General features: G+C 36.8%; 3 protein-coding genes across 5 annotated transcripts; all 3 read left to right on the top strand.

Annotated features, from left to right (window-relative positions):
• The first annotated feature begins 29 nt into the window (after positions 1 to 29).
• Positions 30 to 14708, top strand: prdm15 (PR domain containing 15). Its single transcript, XM_052117274.1, is given in 25 exon segments — positions 30 to 102; positions 844 to 883; positions 1090 to 1183; positions 2341 to 2494; positions 3885 to 4037; positions 4343 to 4445; positions 4538 to 4822; positions 5559 to 5712; positions 5846 to 5967; positions 6383 to 6477; positions 7114 to 7201; positions 7573 to 7740; positions 8424 to 8518; positions 8695 to 8826; positions 8918 to 9061; positions 9810 to 9973; positions 10083 to 10162; positions 10471 to 10590; positions 11240 to 11371; positions 11662 to 11745; positions 11836 to 12011; positions 12144 to 12224; positions 12493 to 12696; positions 12833 to 12859; positions 12862 to 14708. Coding segments are annotated over 24 exon segments (3411 nt in total). The 5' UTR covers positions 30 to 102; positions 844 to 852; the 3' UTR covers positions 13387 to 14708.
• A 280-nt stretch (positions 14709 to 14988) lies between these two features.
• Positions 14989 to 21377, top strand: tbl2 (transducin beta like 2). Its single transcript, XM_052117770.1, has 7 exons — positions 14989 to 15470; positions 15653 to 15768; positions 16148 to 16332; positions 17090 to 17241; positions 17392 to 17518; positions 19498 to 19650; positions 20658 to 21377. Exons 1-7 carry the CDS (start codon positions 15338 to 15340, stop codon positions 21115 to 21117), a joined length of 1326 nt encoding a protein of 441 aa, XP_051973730.1. The 5' UTR covers positions 14989 to 15337; the 3' UTR covers positions 21118 to 21377.
• Positions 21378 to 22324: 947 nt separating this feature from the next.
• On the top strand, positions 22325 to 27277 carry bcl7ba (BAF chromatin remodeling complex subunit BCL7B a). Of its 3 annotated transcripts, none has more exons than XM_052117744.1 (6): positions 22325 to 22471; positions 23002 to 23077; positions 23295 to 23397; positions 24641 to 24841; positions 25832 to 25911; positions 26129 to 27277. In XM_052117744.1, the coding sequence occupies exons 1-6, from the start codon at positions 22380 to 22382 to the stop codon at positions 26213 to 26215; spliced, it is 639 nt and encodes a 212-aa protein (XP_051973704.1). In that variant the 5' UTR covers positions 22325 to 22379; the 3' UTR covers positions 26216 to 27277. The 3 variants fall into 3 exon arrangements, with proteins under 3 accessions (XP_051973704.1, XP_051973707.1, XP_051973706.1); XM_052117747.1 differs by having other exon boundaries at positions 24641 to 24814; XM_052117746.1 differs by having other exon boundaries at positions 23298 to 23397.
• Positions 27278 to 27363: the final 86 nt, after the last annotated feature.

Raw genomic sequence — 27363 nt, forward strand, 5'->3', positions numbered from 1 at the left:
CATAATGCCGTACACGGGTTTATTTCCGGTCCTGCGCGGTTTCTGGAGCGGATTGAAACCCGGAGTCAGGATTCACTAAATGTGTAGACGTTTGAAAAACAGGTAATCACTTTATGCTGAACTTGTGCACAATTTTTACACATACGCATTGATCGAAATGTCTAAATACTAATGGTTAAATGATGCAGTTGGAATGAAAAGTGTCAGCGGATTGATTTGAGCATTTAAACGCGCACTGGCTTGAGGTGAGCGCTGCGTCTCCATTCCATCCGCCATGCCAATTGTTCTTTGTTACATTTGCATTGCTGAAAGCAGCCTGAGATCGGAGTTAAAACCCGGCTGCAGTTTGAAATCTGCCCAAATCACGGATTCTCTCCGTATTGAACCGTGATGTACACTTTCCCCGGCTGCTTACTGGCATTTGATGCGCGCATAGCTGACTGTTTTGCGTTGTTGTAGAGCGTGATGTGGTGTGAATCTTGGGCGCATTGACGTGCTGTTTACAAAACAAAATCTTTTGCACTGTGTAATGTGTGCTATTGTTTTACAGTAATGAACACAAAGTTATAATGGAAGAGTGTATGTATGTTTGTGTGTGTGTATATATTCATTGTTTTTTGTATCTGGGTGATAAAGACTAGATTTTATAATGTTTTTTAAAACCGTTTCCTCATAAATAATAATAAAAAAATGAACAATTAATCAATATGTGATAAATTATAATTGTTAAATACATTTTCCCCTTCCAAAATAGTAATATTAAGCAAAGCACACCACAAAATGAGTGAATCGAATTCTGTTACAGTTGTGAAAAGTAGTAAACAGGTTATGCATCATTTCTAGGCTTTCAGAATGGCCGAGCAGATGCCAGATGAGTTTATTTGTGAGTATATTTGACATTTCTCTCTGCTGATCTATAGATTTGACAGTTTCTTATTCTACAGTTTATAGTGAGCTCACACATGTGCATCAGTATATGCATACAAATGTAATAATAAAAAAAAAATGCTCAATGCCTAGCCGTCCTGCAATGTCCTTGATAAATTTAAGAACATGGCAGAATATTCTGATTAATACTTCTTTGTGAAGGGTGTGAGGACTGCGGGCAGTACCACAACACTGAGTGTCCTGAGCTGGGGCCTGTTATCACGGTGAAGGACTCATTTGTTCTAAGTCGGGCACGGTGAGTGTATATGAGGGCTTTTGGCCAAATATCCTTATAGAGGGGCATGGCACTGCCTGCATCATTAGATGGTCATATGTGCAATTGTCTTAAACGGAGAAGTCTTACATAAGACCAAATATTGGTTATATTATAAAGCGATAGTTCACACAAAAATTAAAATTTGCTCATCATTTACTCACACTCATGCTATTCCAGACGTGTATGACTTTCTTCTGCTGAACACAAACAAAGATTTTCAGAAGAGTATCTCAGCTCTGTAGGTCCATACAATGCAAGTGAATGGTGGCCAGAACTTTAAAGGTCCAAATAGCACATAAAGTCAGGATAAAAGTAAACCATACGACTCGAGTGGTTAAATCCATGTCTTCAGAAGCGATAAGCGAGAAACAGGTCAATATTTAAGTTATTTTTTGACTCCACTTTCACATTCTTCTTTTGTTTTTGGTTATTCACATTCTTTGTGCATATTGCTATCTACTGGGCAGGGAGGAGAATTTATGGTGAAAAAGGACGTAAATATTGATCTGTTGCTCACCCATGCCTGTCATATCACTTCTGAAGACATGGATTTAATAACTGGAGTCTTATGGGTTACTTTTATGCTGCCTTTATGTGCTTTTTGGACATTTAAAGTTCTGGCCACCATTCACTTGCATTATATGGACCAACAGAGCTGAGATATTCTTCTAAAAATCTTCATTTGTTTTCTGCAGAAGACAGACAGTCATTCACATCTAGGATGGCATGAGGCTGATAAATGATTAGAGAATGTTAATTTTTGGGTGAACAGTTGTTTAACTAACCTTTAAGTGTATAACCAGTTTACACAAGTAATTGCTAAATGTTAATTTACTTTTAAGTATTTTACATTTTAAGGAGTCACTCTTTAATAATTTTAAATTTAGGGTGCTTGAATTTCTTCCAGCATCTTAGACTTTTAATATTATAATTAATTTATATTAATAAAATAATAAATGTAATACATAAGGAATAATGTATGGCCAGTTATTATCACAAAATAATGGTTGTTAATGTCTTTGTAAATTTAACATTTAGACAAAGTCTGCCAAGTTACTTTTTTGTTTTCTGCCACTGTAGTCAAAAATATATTTGTAATAACATTTTATGGAACATCACCAACGCCCTTGTCCTAGATCATCTTTACCAGACAGCTTGGAGATCAGGTCGGCTGGGGAGAGAAGAGAAGGTGTGTTTGTGCTTGAGCGACTGGTTAAGAGGACTCGATTTGGCCCCTTTGAAGCCAAGAGGGTGCCTAGCCTTAGAAATGATGGGCTGTTTCCTTTAAAGGTAAACATTACTACTACAATTGGCAAGATCTGAGGCCCATTTCATGAAGCTAGTTGAACAAACTCAGAGTTTCAGAGTAAATTGTAGATTGACAAAAGCATTTAGAGCCAAACCAATTTAGATAGGGTTCAGCGATCTCAAGATGCTCACTATAAACGTTCTTAACCCTGAAACGCATACACATGTATAAGAGACGTTGTGCAGCCAATGTGTGAAGCTTGGAGAGGGTCAGCGCGATTTACTTCTCACGTAAAATTCACCGTGATTTACTTCTCAGCTGATGATCAATAGATCATTATGAATAGGCTTTATTATAGAACTTTGAGGTGACTTCTGGAAAATGAACGTACAATAATGTGTAATTGAATTGACATAGTTTCACAATAAGAATACGCAGGCTTATTCATTTTAAAAGCTAACAAAATGTAAATATTATTTTAAATGTTAAAGCTTTTATAATAATTTAAATTAAAAGCCTAATATAATTAATTAAGTGCAAGCCATGTCACGTTGTGTAATAACCTACAATATAATTAAAACCAGAATATTTGTTCAAAGACTCGTTACACAATAAATGCATCTTTAAAGTGTAACATTTCTGCAAACAGTTTTTTCCCCCAATGTTCTCAGCATCAGCCACTGCATACAGGTACAGTTAGTATGTAAAGAAATACAAAGAAACAAAATATTACATTTTTAATATGTTGCTCAAAAGATATTATCAATATAATAAACAAACTTATAATAGTTTAATATATAGGCCTAATATAGGAACTCTTAGTGGAATATTCCGGGATCAATACAAGTTAAGCTCAATCGACATCATTTGAAGCAAAATGTTGATTTCAAGATCATTTCGACTCGTCTTAAAAAAAAAAAAAAAACATATGAGGCACTTACAATGGAAGTGAATGGGGCCAATTTTTGGAGGGTTTAAATGTAGAAATGTGAAACTTATAATTTTATAAAAGCACTTACATTAATTCTTCTGTTAAAACTTGTATATTATTTGAGCTGTAAATTTGTTTAAATCATCATTATAGGGTCTGTTGACATTACATCATCATGCCAACAAAGTTGTCAAATTGGCTATAACTATACACAGAAAAGGTTAGAAAGCGATTTTATCTCAGTAAATCATGTTCATCTGACTATTGTTTACGTCTTTTTGCTATACTTTTGAAATTGTGTTTTAACTGATTGGGCCCATTTAAAGTTACTACCAGTATGCAAGTGATTATGGCGATGAACGGTAAAAACCGTCCACCTTCTTGAGACCTAAAAACCAGAGTTTGCTCAAACCAAACTCAAACTTAAACTGAAACTGGCTTTGTGAGACGGGCCTCTGACCTACTGGGGCTTTAATTGACATGTTTCTGTGTTGTGATAGATATTCCAGAAAGATGGGTCAGTGGTGTGTTTTGACACATCCAATGAAGATGACTGTAACTGGATGATGTTGGTTCGACCTGCCACAGACCACAAACACCAGAATCTGACAGCCTACCAGCAAGATGACGATGTGTACTTCAACACAACACAGGTGCTTTGATACGGTTATTTATTTTATCTACAGTGGCCCCAAAAACATTGGGACATTTTTGGAGACTTCAACATTATTTCATCTTCATGTTGTTCCAAATCTAAAACCTTGCTTTATCTATGGATAAATACAAATGGAGATATTGGAAGGGCAGCCTCAGTCACCAATCACTTTTATTGCATCTTTTTCCATACGATAAAAATGTAATGGTTACTGAGGCTAACAAATATCTGTTATATTATATTATGTTATATAATGTTTCACTATGAATTTAAACCAGTTATTATTACTTTCCTCTATCCCAGGATGTGATGCCTGGAACAGAATTGAGGGTCTGGTATGGAGCTTTTTATGCTAAAAAAATGAATCGGCCTGTTCTTAGGCCACCTGTGCTCCCTCCTCCACCAGGTATTCACAAACATTGTGACCACATAAAGGTTTTGTTACAGTGACTACGGTTTGAAAGAAATAGTACTTAATTCACCCTATCACCTTCTCAGAAATGGCTTCCAGCAAACCCGGAGTCCCTCTAGTGAAGGAGGTCCCAACCGAACCTCCAGAGACCCTTCCTGATCCAGACCAGATCCTCTGTCAGATACAGCCAGTTAAGATCACCACAGCACCCACCACAGACTCGCCTGTCCAGCAGGTGTCAGGGGCCACATCCCTGGGAAAGACCCCTAACAGTGCCCTCACCCCACTAGAGCCAGTCAAAAAACAAGGCAGGCCACGGCGAACAAGAACACAGAAACATGCTACAAGTGGAGTAGCCGATGTCAATCAAGGTGCAAGTCAAGCATTTTGAGAACTGAGAAGTTTATTAGGCGCATCTGTACACCTACTTATTCATGCGATTATCTAATCAGCCAATCGTGTGGCAGCAGTGCAATGCATAAAATCATGCTGATGTGGGTCATTGAGCTTCAGTTAATGTTCACATCCACCATTAGTATGGGGAATCATTTTATCTCAGTAATTTTGACCGTAGCATGATTGTTGGTGCCAGGGGGGCTGGTTTGAGTATTTCTGTAACTGCTGATCTCCTGGGATTTTCACGCACAACAGTCCCTAGAGTTTACTCAGTTTATTGTTTTGTTTTTGGCTCCATTCTGAGTAAATTCTAGAGACTGTTGTGTGTGAAAATCCCAGGAGATCAGCAGTTACAGAAAAACTCAAACCAGCCCATCTGGCACCAAAAGTACAATTTAAAAAGAAAACTCCACGTCTTCTAAATAAAAGCTCTATTATTATTATTATTCTTATTATTCTTATTATTATTATTATTATTATTAAAAAGTTAAATACAAAAAGTAATGTTAGTTACCAAAACGGATTGTCCTTGTTTTGATTAAAGTCCAGTTGTTTTGATGGCAAAGAATCCGACCAGTTTTTTCACCCCTGGTTGGTGGAAGAAGTTTGATCCCAATCATATGAAACTGCTGACCATGTAAATCGTTTTCTGTCAATTTCTGTACATTTCGAATGAGTTATAAGATTTATATTTCACCTACCATCTCTCAGAAGTTCCAGTTGCAGTGTCCAGTGAGCAGTCTCCCAGTACTGGAGCTCCAGATGTTCCCCTGCCTGTAGTGGATGTCAAAGAACTCATGACTGATGGAGACGGCCCGTCAATCAAAATGCCTCGGGTGACACGCTCCCCCATCACCTCTGGGAAGTAAGGACAGAAGCAAAATTTACATTGATGTCACTTCCTGTGTTTTTAAAGCACACGATTTCACTTAATTTGTTGATTGATTGATTTGTTATACTCATCAATTCATTCTCTGCCCTTTTCTCTTTGGTGATAGACCTGTTTTGAGGAAGCAAATACTGCGGCATGGTGGCAATTATAAAAGAGTTTACCAGTGTTGCCTCTGCAATAAGGTGTTTCAGAACAGCAGCAACCTCAACCGACATGTTCGTTCCCACGGTAACAGTACTCTCCCATCATCTTGAGAAATTAAATGGATAGTCCACACAAAAATGAAAATCTTTCATCATATACTCACCCTCCTGTTGTTCCAAGTCGACATGACTTTCTTTCTTCCGTGGAACACAAAAGGAGATATTAGGCAGAGTGATAGCCTCAGACATTATTCACTTACTTTGTATCGAAAAATTATGTAATGAAAGTGAGTGTTGACTGAGGCTAATATTCTGCCTAATATCTCTTTTTGAGTTCCGCTGAAAAGTCATACCTGCTTGGAACAACATGAGGATGAATAAATATTGACAGAATTTTCATTTTTGGGTGAACTATCCCGGCCTGATGATGTCCTAAGTATCTTTGTTGCGTTTCCATGCAATAGCGGTTGTAAATGTTTACTTTTAATATTTACTTACAGGTGACAAGTGTTTTAAGTGTGATGAGTGTGACAAGATGTTCAGTCGAAAAGAGAGTCTTAAACAGCATATTTCATACAAACACAGCAAGAATGAGGTACACCACAGTTTTACCTAATAATCATATGGTTACCAATGGTGAATTATGAACTGCATCTTAAAGGAATAGTTCACCCAAAAATGAAAATTAGCCAACACATGCCATCCCAGATGTGTATGACTGACTTCTGCTGAACACAAAGATTTTTTTAGAAGGATATCTCAGCTTTGTAGGTCCATACAATACCAAGTGAATATCAATATGACTCCAGTGGTTAAATCCATGTCTTCAGAAGTGATATGATAGGTGTGGGTGAGAAACAGATCAGTATTTAAGTCTCTTTTGTACTATACATTTTATAAGTGATTTATGAATAAATATTGATCTTTTACTCACCCACACCTATCATATCACTTCTGAAGACATGGATTTAACCACTAGAGTCATATTGATATTCACTTGCATTGTATGGACCTACAGAGCTGAGATATCCTTCTAAAAAAATCTTTGTGTTCAGCAGAAGAAAGACATACACATCTGGGATGGCATGAAAGTGAGTAAATGATGAGAGAATTTTCATTTTTGGGTGAACTATCCCTTTAATAAAATATTCAGAATCTCAAGATACATTGATGTTACATTAATGTGTGTCTCTAAGCATATTCATGCCAGCATTTGTGTGTTTTCTTTCAGCCTGATCTAGAATATAGGTACAAATGTTCGACCTGTGAGAAATCTTTCCGTGTGGAAAATGCCTTAAAATTTCATAACTGCAGGACAGGTAAAGAAAGCTTCTTATTGGTTTATTCAAACACTTTCCTTTTTGCTTAACAAAGCAGCTTTACAACTTTTTTAATCATCCTTATAAATTAAATGATCAAGTCTATTTCATGGTAAATTTCTGCGTTATAAATTTATGCGTAATTACTTCAAACTATTTAGTATATGAAGGATTGGATCTATATTAGCTTTTTAAGAGTTTTGTAGTCTCTTGATGTATGTTTTTGTAAATTTTTTGGACTGTACTGGACACATTTAGAACATCATGTTAAAGTATCTTACGAAATTCAAGTTTTATAAATAAAAATGCTGTCAAAATTAACAATCACAGCATGTCCAATATCTCTTTTGTATGGTCTGCTTTTGTTGCAGATGACAAGACGTTCCAGTGTGAGATATGCTCTAGATTTTTCTCCACTAATAGTAATTTGTCCAAGCACAAGAAGAAACATGGAGAGAAACTCTATTCCTGTGAGATCTGCAACAAGATGTTTTACCGCAAAGACGTCATGCAAGACCACCAGAGACGGCATGTTGTTGGTGAGTTATTGAGATGATGGCTGGCATGTACCTTTTAAAGGAATAGTTCAACTAAAAATTACAATTCTGTCATCATTAACGCTCTATAAAGACTTTACTTTTTCAACAAAAAAGTACAAATTCTAAAGATTGTGCAGGTCTCTTTTTTTCATGCAATTACAATGAATGGGGAATGAAACTTTGAAGCTTTAAAAGGGATGCAAATGCACCATAAAGTAGAATAAAAGTAGTCTATATGATTTATGCGTTATATTCAAAGTCTTCTGAAGTCATATAATATCAAATTATTCAAAGCTATTTATTGAAATTGCCTGGAATTTTCATTTTTGGGTCAACCATCCCTTTAAATGATCATATAAATCATTTTCCACGTATAAATCATATAAAACACAAATTGGTAGTGCACATAAAACACTGACTATCATGAAAATGGTAAGTGGGTTCATTTCGGTGTATCACTATCAAACAACATAGTAACACCACAAATGATTGTCTATTTATCTACTTTGAAAATAAGCACAAATGTTAAACAGATATACCTTACACATCTGCTCTCCTTGAGTTCTCTGTTTCTAAGCCTCATTTTCTTCTTATGCCCTTTACTGTAAGTAAAGATCATCAACCATTATGTCACTTCCTCTGAATGTGCCCTAACTGCCCCAACACCCATTGCTTCTCCACAGGCCCAAAGAGCATGAAACGCGAGGAGCTTGAAGCCAACGGAGAGGAGGCATCCAAGTACAGGAAGGAGCCTTCAGCATGTCCTGTCTGTAGCAAGGTGAGTTTCTAGTCTAAGGGACTTGCTTGGTGTTGTTGATCACTGCATTCTTGAGCAATTTGTCTGACAGATAACACTGAATTAGGTTTTCGGAAATATCATACTTGTTGTTGGAGAAGGCTAATTAGGCGGAAGTCTAGTGGAAATTCCGGCTTACGTCGCTTGTTTCATTCTAGGTGTTTTCCTGTCGGAGTAACATGAACAAACACTTACTAACCCACGGGGATAAGAAATACACCTGTGAGATCTGCGGCCGCAAGTTCTTCCGTGTTGACGTCCTGAGAGATCACATCCATGTGCACTTCAAGGTGAGGATTTGTAGCATGCTGACCAACATAAACAAAACACATTGATTTCTGATGGTGTTCTCTAACTGAGTTCTAAACGTGTTCCTCTAAGGACATCGCCTTAATGGATGAGCAGGAGAGAGAAGACTTCATTAAGAAGATTGGCATCTCTATGGAGGAGAGTGATGACAGCTCGGACGAGGAGGATGAAAAGAATGATCCAGAACATCATAAATACAGCTGCAAGAAGTGTCAGGTAAGGGACATGTTGTCATGTAAAGAATCTTCAAATTAGGGCGGCACAATGAATCGAAATAACCGCAAAATCGCTATATGACCTTGTACAATTGCTGCAATTTATTTCCTTTTTATATATATATATATATATATATATATATATATATATATATATATATATAAATAAAATTATAATTATTTTACATTGTTAATAAATCTATAAATAAATATTTGTTATATATGCTTCAAAGTGAATCGGTGGCACTCTGTGCCGTCTGTATACTACTAAACGTATTTCAGGCATGTCTGAGACTCATGATCATGGTGCAGGCCACATCCACATGAAATATTTTAGTTTTCTAATATCGTTTTCCAAAGAATGCCAAGCATTTTCGCAATTCTCAATTTTTGGAACATAAAAGAGCTGTTCTAGTGTGGATGAGAGGCGTAAAGTTAGGGAAATTCCGTGACCTCAGAGTGGTTCACTTATAACATGCATTGTGAACGCAGAGTGCTTTGGCTTCACTTTATTTTCTCTTTTGCATAATTCCAAATATTTCAAACCTCTACAAGTCGAAATTCCAATTCCAAAATGTGTCCCAAAGCGAGGTCTAAAATGACATGAGAGGTTATTATTACTTGGAAACTCGTAATTACGGTAATTCCGAACGTGAGCGCACCATAAACTCTATAAAGTAAGATATCTGCAGTTCTTACAGCTGTCCTGATCCCATCATTAATTTTTTTTTTCTCTCTCCATTTCCCAGATGACGTTTGCCAAGGGTCGGGACTATCTGAAACACATAATGGACATGCATAAGGAAAAAGGTTACAACTGTACTATGTGTAATCGCCGTTTTGCTCTGAAAGCCACGTACAACGCTCACCTGGTCATCCATCGTGATCGCTTAGTCGATCCTTCAGTGCAGAAGTAAGACTAAAGTCTTTCAGAGTATTCTGTTTTTAGAGGAATATTTGCAGATCATAACTTGATGTAACCTTTGAAAAACATTAGATGCTAAGCATTATTCTCTTCACAGGTACATCCATCCATGTGAAATGTGTGGACGGATCTTCAACAGTATCGGGAACCTGGAAAGGCACAAAATCATCCACACAGGTTAGGAACTCTAGTTGAAAAATAGATATCATGCTCAAAATTTTAAAACGGTCCAACTCTCTGTAGTATACTGGTATAATTTTGGGTCAGTTTTAAATGGTGTTAGCGCAGTCTTGACCTAGGTTATTTTTCAGTACTTACTGTATAATAAGCAGTTAATTATCAGTTAATATCAGTTAATAATAACCAATAATAATTTGAAAATAACCACTTAATTGCCATTTAATTACTAGTTATGGCTGACTAGAGTTGCACATAACTACTTCAGGCTTTCTTAATGGTGATAATAAGGCATTTGGCCTCTGCAGGAGTGAAGAGCCATGGCTGTGATCAATGTGGAAAGTCCTTTGCTAGAAAAGACATGCTGAAAGAACATCTGAGAGTCCATGACAACGTCCGAGACTTTCTGTGTGCAGAGTGTGGGAAAGGTTCAAACACATCTCTCTGCATACACCACACATGATCATTAGGAACAACACTGCCATTCACTTTAAACCACATAGCAATCCAAAAGGCTCTCTGTGTCAATCCTGTTTTCACAGACTTGATTTAATCCAAAATGTTTATTATTCTGGGTTCAGTACAAGTAAAGCTCAATGAAAGTGAACGGAGCCAATCTATAAACTTTAAAATACTCAAACGTATAGCTACAAGACATACACAATATGTGTGTTAACGTGATTTTAACCTTTTCTGTGTCCAGTTAAATTTAATGTTGCCATGACAACATAACGCTATAAACCCTAAAACCCTACAATCACAGCAAAAACTAAAATTTTAACTTTACATTTTACAGCTCAAATAATACACAACTTTTTAAAGAAGAATTAATGTAAGTGGTTTTATAAAATTATAAGCTCCACATTTCTGCCTTTAATCCATCCAAAATTGGCCCCATTCTCTTCCATTGTAAGTGGCTCATTTTAACCTTGATTTTGCTTCTCTTTTTAAAAACAAAAAAAAGGTTGAAATAATATTTTATGCTGCAAATGTTGTCAATTGAGCTTAACTTATATTGAACCCAAAATATTCATTTAATATGATGTATACATGTGTGCATCTATCTATATTTCCCAGGCATGAAGACAAAACACGCCCTACGACATCATATGAAGCTACATAAGGGAATTAAAGAATATGAATGTAAAGAGTGTAACCGCAAGTTTGCCCAGAAAGTCAATATGCTGAAACATTACAAAAGACACACAGGTGAGGACCTTAAACAACAGTGATCATGTTTACATGATCTATAATGTTGAGAATATGTTGCATATTACAAAAGATTTGAACAAAATATGTAAATTGGCTTCATAGCTATAAATGTTATGGAGTTAATAAACAATATGGTATAATATTTCATTTACATAGCATACACAATGCACAGCTCTAGTGAGGATAGTAAGAATATTCTGGACATTGCAAAAAATTATATAAGATGATAGTAGTTTTTTTAATTTATCATGACATGTAGAGTAAGAGATTTACACATATCCCTCCAGGTACAAAGGACTTTATGTGTGAATTGTGCGGAAAGACCTTTAGTGAGCGGAACACAATGGAGACACACAAGCTTATTCATACAGGTATTTCCCACCTCACAGAAATGCAACAAAATTTTGTTTTCATTTCAATAAAAGAGTCTAATGTAAAGTATCTGCTGTCTCTCTCTACAGTTGGAAAGACGTTTTCTTGCTCTGTCTGTGATAAGAAGTATGTGACTCAGTATATGCTGCAGAAACACATGCAGTTGACTCATGAGAAAGTGGAGGCTCAAAGCTGCCACCTGTGTGGCACCAAAGTCTCCACCCGTGCCTCCATGAACCGCCACATTCGCCGCAAACACCCTGAGGTGAGGGGTGGGCATGTCAGCAAAACAACTACACACACACTCATGGTAGAATGCTTTATAGTCACACCACTGAACATTTTGAACTTATTGAAGGAAACACACTGGTCTAAGCTTCATGTGACCTCTCTACAGATTGTGACCGTAACATTGGATGACCTTAATGATCTTCAGGAACCATCTACAATTGATGCCTCCACAATCAATATCACACAGGTTTGTGTTTTAATAGTAAAAAGAGAATACTTTGAACGGCAATGTGGTCGACCCAGTATACCCAGACCTTTAATCCCAGATGTTGAGGAGAGCCAGTCAATCAGATTGGAACTGGTGATTTCAAATGGTCTGTGAATTGACTGTGAGCAGTCTGTTTTTGTAACAAAGCATGAGAGACTAATTTTAAGAAACGTTTTTAACATTTGTGCACACATTTTTAATGTTTGTCCTTCATTTGTTTCTGGTTGTCATTCTTGATCCTGTTCAGACCAATGTGAATTTGGACAAAGACTCTCTCGCTCCAGAAAAAACCCACCGGCACTCCAGTCCTGCCAAGAAAAAGACAAAACTCCTGCCTCAAGAGCCGGAGCCATCTGATTCAGATGAGTATGCTGACTTCACCATCAAAGCTGCTGAGTTCACAGCGACCGTGGGAGATGAAACCAGCTCTGCTGTGCAGAGCATTCAGCAGGTTTGTTCCATCAGTGATGATCTCTTGCCATTTTGCCCTTTAAAGTCAACATGATGACCATTTTTGGGTCAGAAAAACATGGCTTCATTAGATTGCATTGAATAAAAGCTCCTCTGTCAAATGTACACACACACAGGTGGTGGTGTTAGCTGACCCCAACGCCCCCCCAGCTCCTTCCCCTCCAGCACAGTCAGTTTGACCAACATTACAGTAACCCCCATCACCACACCATCTCCAGCCCAGTACACCAGCCTGCAGCCAGTTGCCGTCAGCCACCTCGCCTCGAGCGATCGACCCCTCACACTGGACAGCTCCATACTCACTGTGACCTTTGATGCAGTCAGCGGCTCAGCCATGCTGCACAACCGGCCAGCTGATCTCCAGCCAGAGGTAGTGGGGCCCCCAGGGGCCACAGCTCCACAATCGGTCGCGCATTTCATAAACCTCACCACCTTCGTCAACCCACTCTCCCATCAGCTAGAGCAGTCTGGTGTAACCTGGAGGCCAGTTGCCCCCGCCGATGGTGCTCACGCAACCACCTTGGAGGATGCCCATTCGGACCCACAAGCCCACCAGGCACCCCTGGAACAGCCACAAGCAATTGGAGAACAGAGCCATCAGATCCAGTCACAAGTCACTGGACCTCCCCAGCAACAGACCACTGCAGCTCCCCAGATGTTCAGCTACTGAGAAAACCTTGTATCATATGCAATTTATAAATAATGTACAGTTTCTTTAGTTGATTTAAAGGGATAGTTCACCCAAAAATTTAAGTTCTGTCATTGTTTACTCTCCCTCATGTTGTTCCAAACCAGTATGACTTCTGTGAAATGCGTAAGATGCAGAATGTTAGCCTCAGTCACCATTCATTTTCATTGAATGAAAAAAAGCTGCAGTGAACATTGTACCTGCCATCTCACTTTGTGTTCAATGGTAGAAAAATGTCACATGGATTTGGAACAGCATATGGTAAGTAAATCTTGGTGGAATTTTAATTTTTGGCTAAACTATCACTTTAAGTATGCGGACCATCATGTTTGAAGGTGCATGCAAGGTGGTTTTTGTCACTAAAAGAGGCACTTCAGTGTTGTGCAACCACTCGTTCGGAATACGACTATAGGTGTAAGGAGTTTTTTTTTCTTCTTTTAAGTCCAAAAGAGTTATCCTGCTTTTCTCGCATTATAATGTCTTTTGTTTGAAATACCAGTGGACATTTTATGTCAAAAAATTGGAAATATTACAAACTTAGAGATTCTGGATGTAATCATGTTTATTCATCTTTTTTTTTAAAGAAACATTATATTTTTTTACAAAGTTATTGAATGCATGAAATGTCTGATTATGATGAAATGTAAGTGGTAGCATTAAATTAAATTCAGCTGTGATCAAGCACAATTAAATGGTACATCACATTTTAACAAGCCAAAGTAGGACGTTTTTTTTATGATTGCCTTATTTACTATAAAATGCATGCACTCCTCAGCAATTTATGGTACGATTAACCAAGAGACCGTAGTTTTTAAAACAAAGTACTACAGTGATATTTTTTTTTTTATGTCATTATGTACTTCCTGCAGAATGATAATTTAATTTTACATAAAGATAAAACAAATTATGAATTGATAGAAATGTAATAAATGGGTAGATTGTATTTTAAGTGCTAACAGAAAATATTTTCTACATTTTATCTTTTTTTTTTTTTATTATTATTTTTTTAATGGTTGTCCTTTAAAATAAATGTATGCATGGACTTGGATTAGATGTGTATAATTCAATCAACTTAAATAGTAAATTTTAAACTTCAGAAACACAAGTTGTGGAAATGAGATGTGAGCAAGGAACTTTATACAGTGCATGACTTTAAAGGTATATTCCAGGTCCAATACATTTAAGCTCAATCGACAGCATTTGTGGTATAATGCTGATTAGCTCCGTTTATAAAAAATAAATAAAAGTTACAGTGAGGCACTTACAATGGAAGTCAATGGGGGCCAATTTTTGGAGGGTTTGAAGGCCGAAATGTGAAGCTTGAAATTGTACAAAAGCACTTACATTAATTCTTCTGTTAAATAAATGTTTACAGTCGTTTTGGTGTTTGTTGACATTACATCGTCATGCCAAATCAGTGCGCTACTCTGGGAAAAGTTCTTTGGGGGCCATATTTCTGTATAATTTCATAACTTTGACTATGTTGGTCAATTTCGACCAAAACTCCAGTTCGCTAGAGAGCACTACAAACTAAAACTTACATTCCCATAGCAAGTTATTCAAAACGAAGAAGAGACCCGCACGCATGCGCACTTGCCAAGCGAAACGGCTTTTGACCCGTATAAGCTATACAATTAATTATTTGACAAAACACCCCGAGTTTGAGTTTAATTTCATTAATGTAACTTAAAAACATAGTCATTGCTTTTAAAAAAAACAAATACAAGCGATATTCGTTTTGGACTAATGCGTTTGTTCCAGCAGGACAGTAAATTAACACGGTAATGCTGCAGTAGTGAAGTTGCCAACGAGTCACTAGAATAAAGTGGAACCAAGAGCGACTAGAGTTACAGAGAACCGATAACATAGAGATCAGCCGGTCCTAAGTCTGCTTCCGATCTTGGATTGATAACGTGGCACAAATCTCGCCAAGATGGAATTTGGTGCGATTCTTGCACTATCAGTATTAATAGGTGCGCTGGTTATTCTAGTTGCAGTGGCTGTTGGCAGACAGAAAGGTGAATTATCTGAGCAGAATGAACAGAAAAAAGACACAGATGCACCAGGTAAGTTCCTCCGGTTTTTTACATGCATAAGTTTACTTTTGGATGTGACTTCATATCGGTTGAGATCACAGTTCTTTCTCAAACGTTGTTTTGAAGGTACTGTCGGGTATAGCCCAGGCTTTTATGTTTTAAGGGCATTTCTTTTATGGTATTTCTTCAAAAACTGTTGGATAATGTTACAGTGGAAGAAAATGCAGTGAAAGCGCCTTCAAAAAAGCAGAAGCAACAACAGCGCCCCCGCAAGGAAAGACCGCAGCAGCACACATTCACGCACCAACTACTGTCTTCTGTTCTAAAGGTGATTGTGCTGAAAACACACATTTGAGTCATTACTGTGTGTAATTTATGGTGTAGAACATAAAGTCCACGTGTCGTCATGTAATGTTTACCACAGTCCTTATTTTACACACAAGTTCAAAAACCCCATTATAAAACTCGGACCCATGGTGAATTCTCTTCCGGGTTTTTGGAATACAAGCTGAACAGCTCTATTGATATAGTAAACATATAAAGTAATTTCCTTCCAAATTATGTCAAAGGGAACCAGTATTACTAAAATGATGTGCTTATTATTTGATTTCAGCTTTTTTTTTTTTTCTTCTTTGAGTGCATGTCAAATTAAAAGTCCTCCAAATTGTTAACTTAGTTTTCCTATATGTCCTGTTTCCCTCCTCCAGAGTCACAGTGGCAACGTGACCTGCTTGGATTTTAGTAGCAATGGCAAATACCTTGCGTCTTGCGCAGATGACCGTACCATCAGGATCTGGAGCACCAAAGACTTCCTGGAGCGAGATCACAAGTCCTTGCGGGCCAACATAGAGTTTGACAATGCCACATTCGTCCGGTTCAGTCCTGACTCTCGGTACATTAACCTGCATTAAATGAATAGTAATGATAAAATGAGTTATTGTGCATTTATAGGGATAGTTCACCCAAAAATGTATATTCTCTCATCATTTAATCACCCTCATGCCATCCCAGATGTGTATGACTTTCTTCTGCAGAACACAAATTAAGATTTTTAGAAGAATATTTCAGCTTTGTTTGTCCATACAATGCAAGTGAATGGTGCCCAGACATTTGAAGCTCCAAAAATCGCATGAAGGCAGCATAAAAGTAACCCATAAGACTCCAGTGGTTAAATCTCTAATATGTTAGGTGTGGGTGAGAAACAGATCAATATTTAAATCCTTTCTTTTTGTAAATCTTCACTTTAAGTAAATAGGTAAAAGTATAAAGGATTGAAATATTGATCTGTTTCTCACCTAAAAGTGATTGCATCGTTTCAGACGACGTACAGTATATGAAATCACTGGAGTCGTATGGTTTATTTTTATGCTGCCTTTATGTGATTTGTGGAGCTTCAAAGGTCTGGTCACCATTCATTGCATAGTATGGACCTATAGAGCTGAAATATTGTTCTACATATCTTTGTTTGTGTTCAGCAGAAGTCATACACATCAGGGATGGCATGAAAGTGAGTAAATTATGAGAGAATTTTATTTTTGGGTGAACTATCCCGTTAAATGCGCAATAACTAATTTGATCATATACATCTACTGTAGTTTTTTGTTATGGTTTCAATCTGTCATGGCTGATTGGTTCATTTGTATCCCTAGAGCCTTCATAACTTGGTTGTCCAACGGAGAGACCATTCGCATCTATAAGATGATTAAAAAGGAGGATGGGACATTCAATTTTAAAGCTGCTCCAGAGGATTTTCCACAGAAGCACAAGGGGATTGTTATTAACATTGGAATTGCAGAGACAGGTTAGTGGACTCCAGTAAATGCGTCTGCACTGTACTAAATGTTATATTACATCTTTACCTTAAGGTTCCATGTTTATCATAGTAGTATGCAGTGCACAATCAGTGGACTTAATTATTAACCTTGCAGACTCATTCTGCTCGTATTTTCAGGCAAATTTATTATGTCTGCCTCTGTTGACACCACCATTGTGATCTGGGATCTGAAAGGAGATGTTTTAGCTACTATCAACACTAATCAGATGACCAATTCGCATGTTGCTATATCTCCATGTGGCAGGTCAGTTCAAGTAGCAATCTTACAGGTCCTCTTGAGTATATCTTAAAGGAGTAATTCACCTAAAAATGAAAACTCTTGACATTTACTCACACTCATGCCATTCCAGATGTGTATGACTTCTACAGAACACAAACAATGATTTTTAGAATATCTCAGCTCAGTAGGTCCATACAATACAAGTGAATGGTTTTTAACTCATGTCTTCTGAAGTGATCCAATCGGTTTGGGTAAAAACAGACCAAAATATACAGCTGAAGTCAGAAGTTTACATACACTTAGGTTGAAGTCATTAAAACTCATTTTTTAACCACTCCGCAGATTTAATATTATCAAACTTTAGTTTTGGCAAGTCATTTAGGACATCTACTTTGTGCATGACATGAGTAATTTTTCAAACAATTGTTTACAGACAGATTGTTTCACTTTTAATTGACTATATCACAATTCTAGTGTGTCAGATGATTACATACACCAAGTTAACTGTGCCTTTACGCTGCTCTGAACATTACAGAAAATGATGTCAAGTCTTTAGGCAATTAGCTTCTGATAGGATATGTACTGAATTGGAGGTGTACCTGAGGATGTATTTTAAGGCCAACCTTCAAACTCTGTGTCTCTTTGCTTGACATCATGGGAAAATCAAAAGAAATCAGCCAAGATCTCAGAAAAAAAATTTGTGGACCTCCACAAGACTGGTTTATCCTTGGGAGCAATTTTCAAATGCCTGAAGGTACCACGTTCATCTGGACAAACAATAGTATGCAAGTATAAACCATTGGACCATGCAGCCATCATATTGCTCAGGAAGGAGAAGCATTCTGTCTCCTAGAGATGAATATAGTTTGGTGCAAATCAATCCCAGCAACAGCAAAGGACCTTGTGAAGATGCTTGAGGAAACAGGAAGACAAGTATCTATATCCACAGTAAAACGTGTCCTATAACGACACTGGAGAAATATCCTCTGGTCTGATGAAACAGAAATGTAACTGTTTGGCCATAATGACCATCATTATATCTGGAGGAAAAAGAGTGAGGCTTGCAAACCGAAGAACGCCATCCCAACCGTAAAGCATGGGGGTGGCAGGATCATGTTGTGGGGGTGCTTTGCTGTAGGAGGGATTGTTGCACTTCACAAAATAGATGGCAACACAAGGAAGGAAAATGATGTGGAAATATTGAAGGAGTATCTGAAGACATCAGCCAGGAAGTTAAAGCTCAGTCACAAATGGGTCTTCCAAATGGACAATGACCCCAAGCATACCTCCAAAGTTGTGGCAAAATGGCTTCAGGACAACAAAGTCAAGGTACTGGAGTGGCCATCACAAAGCCCTGACCTCAATCCAATAGAAAATTTGTGGGTACAACTGAAATGCATGTGCGAGCAAGAAGTCCTACAAACCTGACTCAGTTACACAAGTTTTGTCTGGGCCAAAGTTCCAGCAACTTATTGTGAGAAGCTTGTGGAAGGCTACCCAAAATGTTTGATCCAAGTTAAACAATTTAAAGGCAATGCTAACAAATTCAAAAAAGTGTATGTAAACTTCTGACCCATTGGGAATGTGATGAAAGAAATGAAAGCTGAAATATTATTCTGACATTTCACATTCTTAAAATAGTTATCCTAACTGACCTAAAACAGGGAATGTTTTCTACGATTAAATGTCAGGAATTGTGAAAAACTGTATAAATGTATAAGGTGTATATAAACGTCTAACTTCAACTGTAACTGGACTGTTATGCTGCCTTTATATGTTTTTTGGAGCTTTAAAGTTTTGTTTACCACCATTTTAATTGTCTGGACCCACAGAGCTTAAATATTCTTCTAAAAATCTTTGTTTGTGATAAAAAGCCATACACATCTGAGATGGCATGAGCACATGATGAGAGAATAAACATTTTTGGCTGAACTATTCCTGTTAAGAGCATGCATTTTTTTAACATTAAGCTTGAATGATGGTACATTTTATCCTCTCTTTAGGTTTGTTGCTTCCTGTGGCTTTACCCCTGATGTGAAGGTGTGGGAGGTTTGCTTTGGGAAAAGTGGGGAGTTCAAAGAGGTTGCCCGTGCATTTGATCTTAAGGGACACTCAGCTGGCGTTTACTCCTTTGATTTCTCCAATGACTCCCGCAGGCAAGATCTTCTTTTCTGTTTACATAGAGATTAATATAACTTAAGTCCAGATAATACTGTGTTAGTAAAATCTTTATTAATAGACAATTGTTAACATGCAGTGGCAGCTGGTGCGTTTCAAGTGTGCAAAAGCACAAATGACAGTTTTTGTTGTATGCAATATTTGCGATATTAGAAATATAACTACTCAAACTGTGAAATACGTTCAATTGACTAATTAACTAAGCTCAAATATGCATTTGCGACAATTCAAAGTACGAATAGGCAAAATATATGATTATGAAAGCTGAAATAAATGTTTTAAATCTGTTTGTAAATAACATGTATTTTTGAGGCCGCTGAACACTCTGGGATCCGCAGCAGTGCTTTAAAATTTTACTTTGTCAATCATGTACATCACCTTTTAGTTATTGGCCGCTTGTCGCAAAGTCCCACCTGTATGAGAGCTCAAACATTCATCATGTAGAAGGTTCCAGGTAGGACAAAAATGTCCAATTAGCAATCAGATGCTTTCTGCAATGCAAATGAAGTGCTCATGAAGCAACCGTAGACTTCAGAGATGCACAGCATCCAGTTGGGTCCAAAAATGACGAGTCTCTTGTGTAATGAACATTGACCTTTTGTGCCACTGAATTGAATGGTATCTGCCATAGACTCCAATTAAAACATGGCTTTAATAGCGCTCTATAATGGCTATCTGTCTTCTATGGATAAATTAATGTAGAAAAAAGCAGACTGCATAACTGTGACACTTTACACTTGTATTTACTAAAATATTGAACTGAACAAAAGTGTTATAGGATAATTTATGGAGATCATTTGTAAATTAAACTCTTCATTGTAACATATGTAATAAAATTTAAGGGGAAGCCATGCAGTCTTAAAGAAATCATTAAATAATGTTATAAATATTAACTAGTCTTGTGCCAGAATAGTGCCAAAATTAGTGTTTATGTGATTTACTTAATAGGTTTTAACAAATGCATACCACTCCTCTTTCTCTACAGAATGGTGACCGTGTCCAAAGACGGCACGTGGAAGCTGTGGAACACCGATGTGGAGTACAAGAAACAGCAGGATCCATACTTGCTCCGGACTGTCCCATGTCAGGTGTCAGAGGGAAGCCGCATAGCCCTGTCTCCTGACGGTCGTGTAGTAGCCATATCGAACGGGTGTGATATAGCAATGTACAACGCCAACACTGGTGAATTAGAGAAAGAGTTTCACAGTGTTCACAGCGAAGAGATAACCAATCTTAAGTTTGACATAAACAACCGTTTCCTAGTGAGTAGTGGGGACCGTGCAATCCGGGTCTTTCATAATGTAACCGGTTACCGTGCTGCCATCCAGGACATGCAGATCATGCTGAAGAAAGCCTCAAATGAAGGAATGAGACAGAGACTCCTGCAGCAGATTGTGGATGCTCAGACAGCTCTGGACACTGTGTTTAATGCTCCAAAGAACTAAAGGTTGCTTTGTGAACAACTCTCTCTGCCGCTGTTGACTGGGACACCACTCTGTTCTTGGTTTTCAAAATTAAGTGGCTTTGGCATGCTGATTTTAATGAATAAATCCAAGTGTTTGTCATTGGTTTTGTGGTTAGATTAACGTGAATACATGGATGATGCTGTGATACAATAGCATTTTATAGGTCTTTTAGTCAGACTTTGCAAAAGTTGGATTGGTACAATGTCTGTCAAACTAAAACTGCCTTAACATTAAAAATAAAAACTACATTATTATTTTATTTAGTTCAACTAAAAGTATGTTTACATGCACTTCAAAAGACACTTTTGAGTGTTTTACACTTTTCATGAAATTGAACTTATGAATGGCTTATTTATTGGCTAGCTGTCTCTGCAAATTAATCTGTGATAGTAGAAAGTATTTTAATATAAAAAATGTTTACGTGAATCAAGCAACGTGCATTAAGGAACAATGACTCCATTGGTTAAATCCATATCTTAAGAAGCAATATAAAAAAAGTGTGTGAGGAACAGATCTATATTTACTATAAATTCTTTTTTCACTATACATTCTCCTCCCTGCCCAGTAGGTGGCGATATGGACACAAAGAATGTGAATCGCCAAAAACAAAATAAGAAGAATGTTAAAGTAAAAGTGGAGGTTGAAAGTAAAAAAAAGGACTTAAATATGAATCTGTTTCTCACCTGCACCTATCACATATCTTCTGGAGAAATGGATTTTAACCACTGGAGTCATATTATTTTATTTTATGCTGCCTTTATGTGCTTATTGAGCTTTAAAATATTGGTACCCATTCACTTGTATGGACCTACAGAGCTGAAATATTCTTCTAAAATTTTAATTTGTGTTCAGCAGAAGAAAGTAAGTCCTTCACATCTGGGATGGCATGAAAGTGAGTAAATGATGAGAAAATGTTGCGAACTATTCCTTTAAGCACAAAAGCTGCAACAGTCATTTTAAGCGTTGAAGACTTTTATTTTGAAATAAACGAACTTCTAAAGAGTTTATATTACACTCTACATATTTTGTAAGCAAATAAGTCATAGACTGGATTTATATGGGCACAATCATCTTAATTTAAAGATAACACATTATACAAAGATTATAACCACCTGTGCCCTTAGTATGTAGGTGGGATCTGTTGTGAAGCTCTGAAATGTGGTCATGAGTTCTCGCGAGATTTGCCCACTCGTACGGCAAGACCGACACGATTCTAGTAGGAGTACGGATAAAATTGAGAAATGTCTGGTCGCTCGGTCCGCGCTGAGACCCGAAGCCGCGCTAAAGATGACATTAAGAAAGTGATGGCCGTAATCGAGAGAGTGCGGAGATGGTGAGTTTGCCGTTCCTCATCACGTCACTTTGAAAAAGTAAAATGTTTTTCAAAAGAGAAACTTCAGTCGGAAAGGAGAAGGAGGGGTTTCGTAAGAGGATGTCGTTTGATTGACAGAGAACACATCCAACGACGAGGCACTCAACGGACCAGTGGCAAAAAGAGGAGGGACTAGAGAGGACTTTTAAAAGCGAACATTAATCTGCTAAATTTAGGACTTGTGTCCAGTGACTACCACTAACATGAAATAAATGATATTATTGTTATTTTTTAAATTATTATTAGTTTATACAATCTGTTATGTATTTAATAATCCAAACACATTGAATCAGATTTAGCCCTGCAAAAACTAAGCACTTTTATGATTGAAATTAATAGGGATATTGGATTGTGTTTAACTCATGAATAAATTGACTGTTCCGCACGTTTGCGTTATAATCATAGAAACTTGATAGTTCTTTTAACTTAATACTCAAGTAATTTTTATGGTAAGCCTGTTACGTAGTTAATGTATTTAATTATTCTTTTAGGGAGAAGAAATGGGTCACCGTTGGGGACACATCATTAAGAATATTTAAATGGGTTCCTGTGGTCGACACAAAGGAGGTATGTCATATCTGTGACATTCAACATCTAGAGTATTTGCATAGTGGCAAATGACCTGCAGCAGTTTTCTATGAGTACTCATCCTGTGGTTTCCATCATGTCAACCTGACAGAACAGAATGCAAAGACACACAAATCAACATAACATATTTAAGGTTTGTGAATGTTTTTTCAAAACCCTTTTTAGTGTATTTATAATAAAATCTGACGTCTTTTAGAAGGACAAGAGCAGAGTGTCTATGGGCGGAGAGATGCAATGCAAAGATTTCCCCACAGAAGAGACGTCTGATAATAGTTGCTCTGTACTACTAGACTTTCAAGGTAAAAAAAGAAATGCATGTGGACTTCAAATGCAAATATATTTATTGTTCTTAAAGGGATAGTTCACCCCAAAATGAAAATTTTCTCATCATTTACTCACCCTCGTGGCATCCCAGATGTGTATGACTTTTTTCTTTTGCTAAACACAAACAAACATTTAGAAGAATATCTCCGCTCTATAGGTTCATACAATGCAATTTAATGGTGGCCAGAACTTTGAAGGTCGAAAAAGCATATAAAAGCAGCATAAAAGTAATCCATAGGACTCCAGTGATTAAATTCATATCTTCAGAAGCGATATGAGAGTTGTGGGTGAGAAACAGATTCATATTTAAGTAACTTTTTACTCTAAATCTCCACTTTTACTTTCACATCTTCTTTGGTTTTTGTCTGTTTGCATTCTTTGTGCATATCAGCACCTACTGGGCAAGGAGGAGAATGTATAGTAAAAAAGGGCTTCGGAAGATACAGATTGAACCACTGGAGTCTTATGGATTACTTTTATGCTGTCTTTATATGCTTTTTGGACCTTCAAAGTTCTAGCCACCATTCACTTGTGTTGTACGGACATACAGAGCTGAGGTATTCTTCTAAACATCTTTGTTTGTGTTCAGCAGAAGACAGAAAGTCACACATCTGGGATGGCATGAGGGTGAGTAAATGATGAAAGAATTTTCAAGGAATAATTCCAAAAGTTAGAATTCTGCCATCATTTACTTTGCATTGTGTCATTCCAAACCTGAATTATTTTCATTCTTCTATGGAACATGAAAGAAGATGTTTTGAAGAATGTCCTGGGTGCTTGTGTCCATACAACAAAAGCATAAAATATAGCGGCCAGGCACTGTCAAGATAAAATAGGCCCATAAAATTAAAATTAAAGTAGACATATCTTTCAAATTGCATTTGCACATGCGCATGTTCAAAATTGCCGCATGAAGACACATTGCAGAAGATTCTACATCATTGAAGCTCCTCAGACAAAGCTATTGCTCAGAAAAATAGACCACACATCATATAGACTTCTTTGGTGTTGCTTTTTACCTTATCGTAGCTTGACAGCCTCTGCTCTCTATATGATTTCATCCTGTGGAAAAGAGCAGCTTGAACATTCTTCAAAACATGAAAGTGCAGGTTTGAAATCACATGGTGTGAGTAAATGATAGCAGAATTTTATTTTCTGGGTGAACTGTTCCTCTAAATGGTGAAATATTCTTCTCATGGTTGCCCCCTACCTTTATAGAGGACAACAGCAACCAGAGTTCTCTGTCAGACTCATACCAGCATAAAATAGCTGCAGATAGCAGCAATAACTCAAGTCCACAGCCCAGTGAACCCGTCAGCCCTGCACCCCAGACTCTAGACTATCGCACGGATGATCCACAGCCGCCCACCCTCGGTCAGGAAAGCATGGAGGGTGAGGCTCATACCTTGCATTTATTCCGTGAGTTTAATGAGATGACAGATTCATCATAATTATGGGTAAAGAGATTAGATTATATACTCATTTTCATAGTTATATCAATAATTGCAATCTAGTTAGGATGTGCTATCTATCTGTCTATCTATCTATCTGTCTGTCTGTCTATCTATCTATCTATCTATCTATCTATCTATCTATCTATCTATCTATTTATATATATATATATATATATATATATATATATATATATATATGTTTAATGTTGTGACTGATTGGTATATGTGTGTATATATATATATATATATATATATGTATATATGTTTAATGTTGTGACTGATTGGTATATGTGTGTGTATATATATATATGTATATATATATATATGTATATGTATATATATATATATATATATATATATATATATATATATATATATCAGTATATACATATACAATCAGTCACTACTAATATTGTGTAGGTCCCCTCGTGCCACTAAAACAGCGCCTACCCGCATCTCAGAATAGCATTCTGAGATAATATTCTTCTCACGCTAACTCAGATAACCGCTCTATACAATTTCGGGGAGAAGAATATCATCTCAGAACGCTATTCTGAGATGTGGTTTGGTGCTGTTTTGGCGGCACGAGGGGGACCTACACAATATTAGGCAGGTGGTTTTAATGATGTGTCTGATTGGTGTGTATATACAGTGTGTGTGTGTGTATATATATATATATATATATATATATATAAGCACTTTTTCTTTTTAAATTATTAAAGAAAATCACACTAAGATACTGTATCACACATCTAATAAAGAATAGTAATTGTTAAAGAAAATGAAGTTAAATGCAATATGCTATATACAGCAGTAGCATTGTATACAGTTGGTAAATTACAAGCAATAAATTGAATAAGTTTGAGATAAGAGCACCTCGTTGTTTTTATAAAGTTAGTAGTGATATTACCCTGAGATGACCCCCTTTTTTTTTTTATTGAACCTTTTTTTCTAGAACCGCTGCTGCAGTCAAGTGAGGTTGCAGATGAGCCACCAACACTGATCAAAGAAGATCTTCTACCCCTCACTGCTCAGGTGAAAAAACAGAACAAAACTTGTCAGGGATTCAACATTATACAGCATGATTTTTAACTAAACTATTACACAGTAACTCACCTTTAATAAATAGATAGATCTCAAGTTCCGAGTGCATCAAATCTACAGCGATTAGTAACACATTCAATTATACTTTCTGTGACAACCAGTATGTACTGTAAGTGTTCCTTTTTTGTTGTTGTTGTTCTGGGCACAGGAGGATGAGGACAGCTGTGGGGCTCCACCACTGAAAAGAATCTGTACCAAGCAGGTCTCGGTTATCCAGTCGACCCCTCTGAGCTAACACACACACATATACACACTGTGCACTGGGCATTGATAATCAGCCAGACTGATCACTGACTATAACTGCTGCAAAAGACACCATATGGATCAGACATCAAGAAGGCGCTATTTATTATCACATGAAATCTCTTTGTAATGTTTTCAATTTACAAATCTTTCCCCTTTTTAACTGTTTTTATTCCTATATTAATTCAAGGTTTATAGGCCAAAACTAATCGAAGCCGGACTGTTAATTGCACATTCCTGTTTGCGGGGAGAGGAAATGAATGTACTATCAAGATAAAGCCCTTCTTGTTGAAAATACTGTTACAGATATAAAGCTGTAGTTTTACTTGTGATGCTTGTTAAAAAAGTAAAGCCATACGTGGTGGCGTCCCTTATGAAATGTTTTGCTGTATTCCTCATTTGTAAGTCGCTTTTGGATAAAAGCGTCTGCTAAATGAATAAATGCAAATGGTGACTGAAGGTTTAGCTATTAATCAAAGACAAGGGTAGCTGAAATATAATTTAAGATATCACATTTTATTCAGAAGTAGTATAATCACTTCGTTCCCTTTAAAATAAATATGACTCAACACGCAGAATGTCTTTCAATCAAATTTTGTGAGTTTACATGAATAGAGATTGCAATTTAAAAGTCTCTCTAGAAGTGAATGTTTAAGTTATTATTCAAAACGTGTGAATAATTTTTAGGTTTTGATATTTTTAGATTCTGGTCTCAGGGACTTTTAGGTCTCCATCTATTAAAGAAGAAAATGTTCTTTTCTTTTATCTTTTTTCGCCCTACCAGCGTTGCTTGATCTCATTTGCTTCAGTAATTGGACATTTCTCTTATGCCACCTTGTCCTATTTTGATTATCTAGGGTATTTTTTGACAGGATAACACATACACTGAAATAAAATTCTAAGTATGTTGTTTTTATTCATTAAAGATGCATAGTAACTTAAGGTAATTGTTTATTGAATTTCTGTCTCTGCCCTTTTTGCACATTGGTCTAGTGGGCACATTGATGTTGTAGAAGCAATCATATTGTTATTTAAAGTTAATATTAAAATATTAGAGACTTTCCCATGATTCATTATTTATTTTATTTATTTTTTCAGTATGGGTAAAATAGAAATCCAAACTGCAGAAAAACCCTATTT

Source organism: Xyrauchen texanus, chromosome 44 (assembly GCF_025860055.1).
Source record: "Xyrauchen texanus isolate HMW12.3.18 chromosome 44, RBS_HiC_50CHRs, whole genome shotgun sequence".
Lineage (NCBI taxonomy): Eukaryota > Metazoa > Chordata > Actinopteri > Cypriniformes > Catostomidae > Xyrauchen > Xyrauchen texanus.

Coding starts and splice junctions, on each gene's coding strand:
- tbl2 (XM_052117770.1), top strand. CDS start 15,338: ATGGAATTTGGTGCGATTCTTGCACTATCAGTATTAATAGGTGCGCTG. Junction 16,333..17,089: donor CGGTTCAGTCCTGACTCTCG/GTACATTAACCT, acceptor TTGTATCCCTAG/AGCCTTCATAACTTGGTTGT. Junction 19,651..20,657: donor TTCTCCAATGACTCCCGCAG/GCAAGATCTTCT, acceptor CTTTCTCTACAG/AATGGTGACCGTGTCCAAAG.
- bcl7ba (XM_052117744.1), top strand. CDS start 22,380: ATGTCTGGTCGCTCGGTCCGCGCTGAGACCCGAAGCCGCGCTAAAGAT. Junction 22,472..23,001: donor ATCGAGAGAGTGCGGAGATG/GTGAGTTTGCCG, acceptor TTATTCTTTTAG/GGAGAAGAAATGGGTCACCG. Junction 25,912..26,128: donor TTCTACCCCTCACTGCTCAG/GTGAAAAAACAG, acceptor TTCTGGGCACAG/GAGGATGAGGACAGCTGTGG.